Raw genomic sequence first — 10,290 nt, 5'->3', positions numbered from 1 at the left:
TGGAGCTGGAGCATAATCACAGAAACACAGACACTTTAGGATATTTGGCACGAGCCAAATGAACAATGGAAGCTGTGAGCAGACAAATAAGGGGTTGCTGAGAGTTTTTAAAAGTGAAAAAATAGAAGACTCAGTGTTTTAATGGACCTCTCCATCATCAGTCTTTTTTGGTCTTATGCATTTCCACTTCTATGGTATTTTTTTCCTTTTTGAACAACAGTCAGTACCAGTGCACCACTTTTGTCAAAACACGGTCTGCATTGAGTTGTACATCCACCTACAGGTAACCCTCAACTACAATGTCAAAATGACAGTAATAGTAACTAAGCAACTAATAGTGTTCTGTTGTTTTCTCAGAAAGCTTGAGAAGAAAAGTATCAGCCTGCCATGAGCTACTATTAACATGAACGTTTGCTTTATCTGTCATTATGTGGAGCTTTGTGGGGTTCAGTATTCCCACAGAGATGCACTGTCCACGCAAGCTGCATCACACTTCAACGTGCCATCATTGTCGCCATGGAGATAGAGGCCGTTATTTCCCCTGATGGCCAGCCGGCCGTGCTCCTGGAGCTGTAGGGTGAAGTCCTCAGGCTCATCCCCGTCCGAGCAAACCAGGTCACTGCTCGACACATACCAGAACTTTCCATCTCCACCTGCAGGGGAAGCCAAATGGTAAATGGCTTTTAAACAGAACACAGAGTCACTACAAGACACAGAAGAAAGAAGCTCCTTAGATCATGTAAAAGTGTGATGTCATAGAACAGCAGTTACCATGGTTACCAAAGCCGCTGGATGCACCTCTGGTCTTGCTCAATGAGCTTACTTTTAATGTGGTATGCTCCGTCACTGAAGAGCAAGGAGAAGATGTCATAAGCAGTGCGGTTGACATCCAGTGTGTTTGAACTCCTGTGATGACACACGAAGCCGTTCTCGCCACGCAGGATAAGGATTGGCCGGTTAATCAGCTTCAGCTGGAAGAGCTCGCTGTCACCTGGTGGAGGGCAGAGCATGTGGGTCAGATTGCCCTCACAGCTATGTTCAAACAGCCTTCAAGTCTGTGGCTCACATCGCCTTCAAGACTGGGGCCCACACTGCCTTCAACGCGGTGGGTCAGTCTGTCGTCCAGGCTGCGGCTCACACCGCCTTCAATGCCGTGGGTCAGACTACCTTCAAGGCTGTGACATCAACAACAACATAGAAACGAGATAAAGAGATAAACACAGGGAGTCTTTCATCCCAGCTCCATACACTCACCCACAGTGTCGCCCACAGCTGCCAGCTGTCCGTTTCCTTTGGTGGAGATGTACTTTCTGTTACTTGCCTTTAAAGCCACTGCCCGGCCGAGCCATTCAATGTGGAACATTGCATTGGCTTCGCTGTTGGGCAGTGAAAAAACAATGCATCAGTTCAAAAGATATTACAGAGCACATGATGGCAATGGCCCACTTTCATGTCCCTGTTACTTCTCTCATGTTCAAGATAGATCAGAGGTGATTGTGTAAGGAGCCTGTGTTTTACATCGTACAGTGATGGTGAGTGTGTCAGGAGAATATGCTGAATGTAGTTCAGATATGGTGAATGTTTATGGAGCCTGTATTTTACACAGTTCAGAGATGATTGTTTAAAGAGTATGTGTTTTGCATAGTTCAGAAATGGTGAGTGTTTACAGAGCCTGTTCTTTACATGTCTGTGGCTGTGGATTGGATGCCTCCATGACTAACGAGGGTCCAGTAACTTCCCTCGTTAGTTTTAAACATGCATTTCCTTGTCTCCTTATCGATTTCCATCTGAAAAGTCTCCAGGTCTGTTTCCATGTCCTGATTGGCTGAGATGTTGACCCCTGGAAAAAATAGTAAACAGTTGTCTGATTATTGTGATTGGTTAGTAGCTCAAACAAAACCGAAAATGCCTACAACAACCTGGGGAGTCATGGTATTCTGTTTCGATGAAGACAGGTATACTGCTGTGATAAAAGAAAGCCTCAAATACACTGTGGTGATAAACGCAGGGCAGCCTCAGGTACACTGTTGTGATAAACCCAGAGCAGCCTCAGGTACACTCTGGTGATAAACCCACATACACTATGGTGATAAACGCAGGGCAGCCTCAGGTACACTCTGGTGATGCACAGGTACACTGTGGTGATAAACACAGTACAGCCTGAAGTACTCTGTGGTGATAAACACAGGTACACTGTGGTGATAAACACAGGTACACTGTGGTGATACACACAGGGCAACCTCACTAGACACAACTGTGGCCTAAAACCCAGCCCATAAACTAGCACAACTGCACATTTCACTATTTCTGTTTCTTTTCCAGCATGTTCAGTCCTGGCTAATGGTTTGTGCTGTCTGTGAAGCTGAGAGGGCTTTGAATTGGCTGTTAATGTTAATGCCCTCAATTCCACCTCAGCCAAATGAAATCCCTGAGATAACTTTCAATTTATGAAAGGTATTGGGGGAGTGGTTAACATGACCTCATTTGCAAGCCTTTTAGCATGTATTATTAAGTTGAAAAGCTTTAATTACTGTTACTTAGCTAATTAATATGATAACAACTAATCAATATGTAAAGTTATAAATATGTATTCCAATCAAAAATGCTACAAATATTATGGAATCCAGTGTTAAATCCATTGTTTATTTATGTGTCCATTGGTTATCTAAATGCCCAGTTACTGCATGACATTCAATCAAAACATTGCAGCACTGTGAAACTGCTAAAGGTACTTTATATGCCTCTGTGTTTAAAGAACTCTGTGATTTAAATAACAATACCATTAAATCTGTATGTGCAGACTATGAATGCTAAGGTTCCATAAAGACTCTTCAGAATCATCCAGCAGCCCACTAGCCTTTTAGCCTCCAGTGCAGGTAATTTGCATGCCGCTGCATTTCCCTCTGTGGTGCAATGCAAATCTGTGATGAAGGGCCTCAATCAGCATAAAGGGAGTCTGACTGGGGGTGAGAAACATACTGTGTGCCAGTAGAGTACATAGTAAATGCAATTTCAACCATTGCAATGTGTAACAATTAAAGCTATTTTCATCTGTATTCTGCCAAAATGTACCATAACTTATGGGTGCAGCCAGACTCTGAACAGAGATTCTGCAGAGGTCATTTTCTGCAGAGGTCATTTCCATAATGAGTCCCGGAGCAGTTTAACCAATTCAAGGTGTGTTGGTTGCTATTCATATAGTAGATTATTTTAAAGAACTTTTACTAAACAGAGCTATCGAATACGACAAAAAAAGAATGTCAATTTCAATTGATATTTTGATGCTTCAGTTATACTTATCCTACAACAGATAAGGGCATGATGATATTTCTATTCTCTGGTACTCTTGTCCGTAGGTTGAAATATAAAAAAAGATTCCACACACACTTATGAAAATAAAAGGTTAAGCTTAGCAATCATTCTTCCTCATTTTTCCTCTAAGTGGAATGATACAGGAATGTCTGGATCCTTTTGTGAGCTCTAGATCTGTTTCCCTGTTTCATCTCCCTCCCTGGTCTTATCGAAGATTGGGTGAGCCAGAGGATATCAGGCTACCTCACCAGATGGACACTTCTTCATAGAACACAACTCCAGGACTCCACGTTCATGTTCCTGACACTTACTCAGTGAGGTGTGGGTGTGTGCCAGAGGTTTGTTCTAATAAGTGTTTTGGCTCGCTGACAGGAATTAAGTCAGACAATAGGACACGTCTGCTGCAACTCCTTTAATCATCACTGAACACACAGAATGACAGCCCATTAACTGGACATGCTTCCCATAGAGGTTGTGAATGTCACTCTGATGATGACTGATGACTTCACCTGCAGCTTTCTAGCTAACAAATTTATGACCCAACAGAGTTCCTCTAATGTTGCTTTTAGTTTATGGGAACACTAGTAATTTTTATATTTTATAGAAGTTTATGGTGTCAAATCAACACTTTCTTAACCTTCACAGAATGCTTTTTTCCATTTTTGTCAGAATGTTATAGTTCAAATGTTCTGGGACATTCTTGGCGAGCAGTTTTATTTTAAAAAATAATGTTTAAAAGGGTGTTTAAATAACACTGCAAACAGATTCTTTAACTGCACCAACCTGAGAACTTTTATCAAGAACAGAAAATATTCATTTATTTTTAAAAGTTTTTTTTAAGTTTATTTACATAGTGCTTTTTACATTCCTTCCTATCTTCCTTCCTATCCTATTCCTTCCTATCTGTGAGAATCTTCATATAATGTTCTTAGACCATTCTTCTCTAGCTGGGCTGATGTATATGACATATCTGGCATACGTTTTTGTTTAGTGAATAACAGCACAGGTTCAGAGCAAGAGTTTCAACTAGATATTTATAGCTATAATTTCCATCAAACCTCCCATCAGCACTGTAGAAGCAGAGTTCTCCTAAACATCTTACCTCTTCACTGGCCTCTCAGCCACTGTTGGCATCAATTTGCATATGAAACTTTTATTCTCCCATCGGAGAGAATATAGCTATTCATTATAGCTATTTAAAATAAAGCATGTTTTGCTTGCTTAAAATATACATTAGGGCAAAATAAAAATATAGAGATTTTGAGAAAGCCCTTCTCATGAATGTGTCAAATCACAGTGACTAGATTGCTGTAAATGTCTGCCTGAGATTCTGTGGAGTCATGTCGTTCTCTTGCCCACAGTATTGACCAGTAGCACTCCATAATGGCCAAATGAAACTTTATTGTTTTCTGGTTCACAATTCACAAAAAAAAGAAGCTGTAATCTAAGAAAAATGGCACTAGAACACACTGTCAGTTTCAGGAAAATGTAGCCTCAAAGGATTCGAAAGCCATTTAGACCTGGACAGCCTAAATACATGTTTGCTGAAAGGCAGAAATTTACCTTGACGGATAGAGACGTATCTTTTGTTGGCTGCCTGGATCACCACTTGTGGATGACTCTCCTCCAGATCAAAAAGCTCGTGTTTGCCTGGCTTTGTACACCTCCCCGACTTCAGGGTACCTGCCGGCCCCACTGGGGCGAGGTACATGCCCTTAATATTTTTGAAAGCCAGCTTGCCCAATCTGAGCTCCAGCGTGAAACTGGCGTGTGGCTCATACTCCTTCAGCAATATGCCCTCGCTGCTCAGGAAGCGGTTGTCGCAGGTTTTCAGGCAGTACTTTCCATCCGTGTAGACCAGAGTGATCAGGGAGTCCACACCCCAGGGGATGTCGCTGTCCATGGTGATTTCGCCGGCTGTGGCAGACAAACGGGCGTAGCGTTTGCGCGCCACACTCAGCAGGTTGGCCTGAGGGTGGAGGGCCAGATGGATGGCCCACAGCTCGGCCTCGCCGATGGCCTGAGCAAAGCAGGACAGGAAGTCCTCTGAGCCGCCGAAGTAGCGCTGGTGGGGCTCGGACAGTAAGGCCCAGCGGCCGTCCAGCTGCGCCGCGATCAGGAAGCGGCAGTCAGAGTTGGGCGCCTCCGCCGCACAGTTCACCCTGCCGTCCTTGTCCGCGGACAGGTAGCGGCCAAGGTGGCTGCGCAGGAGAACCACCTGTCCGTCCCGTTTGTCTTGCTCCAGTGTCCAGAGCTGTTTCTTCTTCATGCTGGAGCTGGAGGCATTCACCTTAAAGCCGAAGGACTCAGCTGTGAGGTAGCGGTTATCATGGTTTATGAGCCCAAACTGAAGTTTTAAAGCCTTGCTTATTCCGTTGGTGGCCATTATGATCAGGTAGATTACAGTTTGATGTTGGGAAGGCTGCAAACTCTTCTTAGACGTTAAAATGAATTCCTGTTGAAACTCCTCAGGTTCCAGGCTAACCCTGTCCTCTGCTCATTAATGGGAATCACTTTCCCACCATTTTTCTGGAATCTTTTGGAATTCTGTCTGATGTCTACTCCCTAATCTACCAAGATTAAAATCAACAGCACATCACTCCTCAATCCAACAAAAATCTGACATCACAAACCACAAGGCTATGTCCACTCCTATGTCTCCCATCTCCTTCTAGACTTCTGTTCTCTTTCTACACACCCTCTTTCCAGCTGACTTGTGTTCATTTTCTTTCTCCTGTTTTGCATGATCTTTTGCTGTCACAGAGATCCTTGTGCTGAGTAAGAGGTCCGTTGTCTCATGTCGCTTCCTCCTTTAATAAGACCAGGCAAAAGGTTTATTGTGCAGATTAAATATCACCTGATTTTCAAAAGTTAATTGACCCTCTCTTCATAAATATAGATGCCCTTTCCTAGCTACACAAACATCTGTTCACTTTTGTCAAAGGGTTTAGTTTTTTCCTACAGATGTCCCAAATTTACATCCACTTTGACTGCTTTGACATTTTTTTCTTGGCAGGTAGAACCTTTTTGCCATATATGTCAGTATCTTTCCACAAGGCTCGCTGTTTCCTGTGTTTGCCTGCCATCCTTATTTGCCAAGCAAATATGATTCTTTAAATCATTAAGACAGAGAGGGGAGGAAGTGAGATCCCTTCCCAACCCCTCACCCATCTCACTTCTACTCTATGAACATCACTTGCTTCACTCTTTGGACTTTCTGCTGTTAGCAGAAGCTCATTAAGGAAATCCTGAAAACATAAAATTCAGATTCCTTGAGATTAAAAAAAGAATAAATGACAGCAAGCAACCTTCCCGCCTGCCAGAGATTAGGTGCATTCACCTTTCAAGGGACCTTTCCCGGTTACATGTGCCCTTTGGAGGATGTCAGAGGGTATTACCATTGAAGTCCCAGACCACCTAGGGGTGTTTTCATCTCCTAATCCTCTGCCAGGTGTAGTGGAGAGAAGTCATGTGACCTCAGGGACATCACTGCATTCAAAGATTAACATTGAATGGCATTAAATAACTAGATCAAGGGTAATAATAATAATAATAATAATAATAATAATAATAATAATAATAATAATAACGATGCTGCTGCTGCTGCTGATGATGACAATGATGATGATGATGATGATGATGATTATACATTATATTTTCTTGCACCTTTCTACAAAATTACAGGTGGGAGGGATCATAAAGCACACTAGACAACACATAAGGAAATACATTTTAAAAGGGTGTAGTATGCAGAAGGAGAGAGGGTCTGTGAGTAGGCCAAGGTGAAATGATGAGTGTGGAGTGAAGTTTAACCTGCTCTAACCAAACATCTTATATGTGGTGGAGAACGTTTCTTAAACTGCATGCCATGCAGCTGAAAGCCCTAAACCCATCAGTGAATCATTATCTTGGTATCATGTACCATTTGATATTTATACCTAATTTTACTGACAGTGCTGGAGCGTACTTTCATACTACCATTCACACTGCCATCTATACTGTCACTGATGCCATTCATAATGCCATCCATAATGCCATTCATACTGCCATACATTATGCCATTCATACTGCTATTGATACAGCCATCCATACAACCAGCTATAATGCAGTTCATACTGCAATTCATATTGCCTTATGCTGCGATCCATACTGCCATTCATAATGGTGTTAATACTGCCACCCATAATGCCACCTGCAATGCCATTAAAATCCACTTCATACTGTCATCTTTGATGCCAGCCATTCCTAATGCCATCTATAATGCCAATCATCCTACCATCCATACTGCCATTTTTATTTCTTCCTTTTATTGTTATTATTTTTATTGTCTACAATAGTAGACTAAACCCTAGATCTTCACAGAACAGAACTGTGGGTCCTCACAGAATTCCATCAGACCACCAGTTAGACTGAACCTATTCCTTGCATGTCTAAACTGCTGCCCACATACCTAAGGTCAGTACATAAACCCGTCATAAAGGGTATTTAAAATAGTGGACTTAACCTGTTACATAATCGGCACATTTAATCCGCTCCACTAACACAATGCAGTGAATTGAGCCTTTTTTTACAACCATGGAAATTTAATGAGGGAGACAGGAGATTAATTTTTGTTGCTGAAGATGTCTGCAAATCTTGTGTGCAATTTTAAACCAGTTTTAATTCATGACACTGTTGACATGTGGCTTTCTACGTGATGTCATTTTTGTCTTGGTGATTAAACATTAGTGATCATCCATTTGACTTCCGTTTTAAAAGAAAATGCCGATATTTGATGGGAATCACCAAGGGGCGGGCTTTACTGTGTGTGTGGCAAAAAGAACATCCAATCAAACTGAAGAGGGGTGGGCAATGCCAGAAATGTATATTTAAGGTAGTAGCAGCAATACCAAACCAAAGGTCTTAATCATATTTAGGGGTAGTTTTAGCAATATTGATGCGCTTATCCTATTCCTGCTATAGTTTATAACTTTATAAATGTAAATGTAAATGTAAGTGTAACATTGCAAATGTTTTATATATATATATATATATATATATATATATATATATATATATATATATATATATATATATATATATATAAATTTTTTAATTTTTTATATCTAACGACAGATGTCCATAGAATAATTTACTCATTTCTGGGATCTAAAATGATTGAGTTGTCTAATCCTTTCAACCATTTATGAAGAGACTTTTTACAGAACTAAGGTGAGTATCACTTATTTTATATCTCAATTATTTTATAAGGTAATGCATTTCTGCTTTCTTTAGATATACAGGCTGAGAGACCCATATCACAGGTTATACATTACTTACTCTAAATACAAAGACCACCTATTTTTGTTTATGCTTAATATCCTAACATCTGTCTACATTTAATCAAACAGTTGGCAACATAGAAGTGGAAAAAATTGCTTTTTAAAATTAAATATTTAATAATTAAGCAGGCAAAATATAAAGTTTACTGGTTGTGGGAATCAGTGGCATTTAAGAACCATGTGCACACTCATGTTTATTCATAGCCTAATATACCCTATATACCATTTTATGAACTATATACGCATGTTTATTCATTACCTACTATGGCCTACATGACATTTACGAACCATGCGTATACTCATTTATGTTTATACAGATCCTACTATAGCCTAAATAGCAAAGAAGTGGGACTGCCCTAGTCATCAATAACTGCCCTGTTGGGGCAGTTACACGATCATGATCAAATCTGGTGACCAGCAGACGAACTGGTGACCAGCAGGATGAGATGATGGAGGTGTTCTTGTTTCCATTATTGGCAACTCGATGTCTGTAACCTGATGCGTTGGAGTTGGAATTATTATGCATATTTCTTCCCCTCTGAGTAGCATGTTGGCATAAAAATCAGTAATGGATTTAGGAATACCAGGTCTCTGCATGTGGAGAGGAGACAGAAGAGTGAATATGAGCAGATAAGTATTGACTGCATTCGGCTTGGGTTGGAAAGCAAGTAATGAATGCAGCATTCTCTTCTGTATTTTTTGCAAAGACCTGGCTTGGCTGAGTTCCAAATCTTCCCGACTGCTGCAATCTTTGCCATGCAATATAGTTTAATTCCATAAAATGCCTCATAACTATTATGTGTCTGTTGTAAAGTATAAAAGCATACATCTCATTTTTATTCAGGAAGAACAGGCTTCATGGATAAACTAGAAAAGCATCATAAACTGGCAATATATTTTCTCCTTCAGCAGTGTTGGAAATTGCATCTAATACAAAGGTTTATTTTGACCTCTAGTGGTTTGAAACTGCCATTGCATCCTATGAAAAGCGCCAGTGGCTATTACTAATTCCACTCAGTGTATGTTAGTAAAATAATAACCTTTTTGTCATTAAAATTATACTGGATGCTTCAAGTCGCTGTTCTGGTAACAAGTACACACATAGAATGTTATAATCAGAAGCTTCATATGACTCATGCAATGCAGCGATGTGGTAGTGAAGTACGACCAGTACACCATCAAACATGTGAATGTCTTCATCGCTCTACATCAAGCTCCGAATGGCCCATGGGAAACAGCCTATCTTTCACAGCCATGCCCCTCTCACCCAAATGACTATGGATTACACCCACAGCTCTGCATGAGAGCTGGGAGGGAGGATGAGATGGATGGATGGATGCTCAACTGGCACCACCCCTGTCCAAGTGAAACAGCAGGTCTGCAAACAGCCCCACCCCCACACACTGTAGCAGCAGTTGTGGATGAGGGGTATTTGGCTGATGCGGGCATTTAGGTGGGAGGCACTTTGCTGTGGGGCAGTTTGATTGTGATTTGCTCTCAACCACGTGTTGAATAGACTTTGTTCTGTAAGACCAGTGGCTTAAAAGACTTCAGCAAGCCAGCTCTAGGGAGTTTTTCCTTGCCACTGTCACTTGGCTTGCTCACTGGAGGCTTAGACTTGGACACTTGTAAAGCTGCTTTGTGACAACATCTGTTT

General features: G+C 41.2%; 1 protein-coding gene across 2 annotated transcripts; it reads right to left on the bottom strand.

The window, feature by feature from the left end:
• Nucleotides 1-447: 447 nt before the first annotated feature.
• fscn2a (fascin actin-bundling protein 2a, retinal) lies at nt 448-5,698 on the bottom strand. 2 transcript variants are annotated; one of them, XM_027000382.2, is made up of 5 exons: nt 4,876-5,698; nt 1,684-1,840; nt 1,255-1,376; nt 824-991; nt 448-680 (listed from the first exon to the last, which is right to left on the bottom strand). In XM_027000382.2, the coding sequence occupies exons 1-5, from the start codon at nt 5,696-5,698 to the stop codon at nt 448-450; spliced, it is 1,503 nt and encodes a 500-aa protein (XP_026856183.1). The 2 variants fall into 2 exon arrangements, with proteins under 2 accessions (XP_026856183.1, XP_026856185.1); XM_027000384.2 differs by having other exon boundaries at nt 448-653.
• Between the last annotated feature and the right edge of the window lie 4,592 nt (nt 5,699-10,290).

Source organism: Electrophorus electricus, chromosome 1, assembly GCF_013358815.1.
Source record: "Electrophorus electricus isolate fEleEle1 chromosome 1, fEleEle1.pri, whole genome shotgun sequence".
In the NCBI taxonomy this organism is placed as follows: Eukaryota; Metazoa; Chordata; class Actinopteri; order Gymnotiformes; family Gymnotidae; genus Electrophorus; species Electrophorus electricus.
Note: the sequence above shows the minus strand (reverse complement) of the source record. Positions and strands in the feature narration are given on the sequence as shown.

Coding starts and splice junctions, on each gene's coding strand:
- fscn2a (XM_027000382.2), bottom strand. CDS start 5,698: ATGGCCACCAACGGAATAAGCAAGGCTTTAAAACTTCAGTTTGGGCTC. Junction 1,841..4,875: donor ATACGTCTCTATCCGTCAAG/GTAAATTTCTGC, acceptor TATTTTTTCCAG/GGGTCAACATCTCAGCCAAT. Junction 681..823: donor CGGAGCATACCACATTAAAA/GTAAGCTCATTG, acceptor TCTGTTTAAAAG/CCATTTACCATTTGGCTTCC.